The sequence below is a fragment of the Bactrocera latifrons genome, unplaced genomic scaffold (genome assembly GCF_001853355.1).
Source record: "Bactrocera latifrons isolate USDA-ARS-PBARC rearing strain unplaced genomic scaffold, ASM185335v1 scaffold_1568, whole genome shotgun sequence".
In the NCBI taxonomy this organism is placed as follows: Eukaryota; Metazoa; Arthropoda; class Insecta; order Diptera; family Tephritidae; genus Bactrocera; species Bactrocera latifrons.
The window spans coordinates 19,709-20,697 of record NW_017535039.1 but is presented as its reverse complement, the minus strand read 5'-3'; the positions used below and the strand labels follow the sequence as shown (position 1 = coordinate 20,697).

At 37.5% G+C, this 989-nt stretch overlaps 1 protein-coding gene across 1 annotated transcript; it reads left to right on the top strand.

The window, feature by feature from the left end:
• Positions 1-27: 27 nt before the first annotated feature.
• LOC108966140 lies at positions 28-932 on the top strand (the record flags this gene model as incomplete). The annotated part of the gene is given in 3 exon segments (XM_018928902.1): positions 28-307; positions 309-400; positions 402-932. Coding segments are annotated over 3 exon segments (667 nt in total), but the record flags the coding sequence as incomplete, so codon positions are not given.
• Positions 933-989: the final 57 nt, after the last annotated feature.

Sequence of the window (989 nt, the reverse complement as noted above, 5' to 3'; positions counted from 1 at the left end):
GTATACTTAAACGCTTACCAATTTCAGTTTCTTGGCACAAGGATGTAATTTCAATGTTCTCTCTTGGTCTTTCAAACTTGGAGTTTCGACAGTCCGAAAAATTATATATGAAACATGTGACACTATTTGGGAAGAATTGCATGATGCATATTTGTCAACACCAAACTCACACGAACTTCGAGATATTGCAAGCAACTTCTATGTAAAGACTGGAATGCCGCATTGCTTGGGAGCTATAGATGGGAAGCGCATTCGTATAAAAAGAACTAGAAATAGCGGATCGTTGTACTACAATTATAAGAAAAATGTTTAGCATTGTACTAATGGCAGTGAGTGATGCTAATTACGTGTTCACATATGTTGATGTCGGTGCTCTAGGAAGCCAAAGTGACGGTGGAATATCTTGGAAAGAAATTGCTGAATGTTCCTTCTGACACAAACTTACCGGGTACAACGAACAGCTTTCCGTATTATTACGTCGGCGACAGTGCGTTTCCACTGAAACCAAATTTAATGCGACCATTTCCCGGCCGCCACTTACCAGAAGATAAAGACAAATTTAACTTAGCGTTGTCTAGAGCCCGAGTGCACATAGAAAACGCATTCGGAATTTTATCCAATCGCTGGAGAGTACTGCATACATGCTTGCCCAAAGAATGCAGACAAAATTGTTTTAACTACGTTAGTACTTCATGACTTTTTGATGTTACAAATGACAGGAATTACTGCACCCTTGAACTTGCTGACCACTCAGAAGGTAACAGAGAAATACCCGGGCGTTGGAGAAAAGAAGCAAATTCCCTTGAATCGTTTCAACCAAGAGTAACCAATCGCTCAACTGCAAACGCATTTCAGTTACGTGAAACCCTAAAAGAATTTGTTTCAAATAATGCTGTATAATGTTAACTATTTTCATACAATATTATATTTATCAATAAAACACAAGGTTTATTTTTGTAGCACAAAAAAGTTTTTTATTTAAAAAAGTT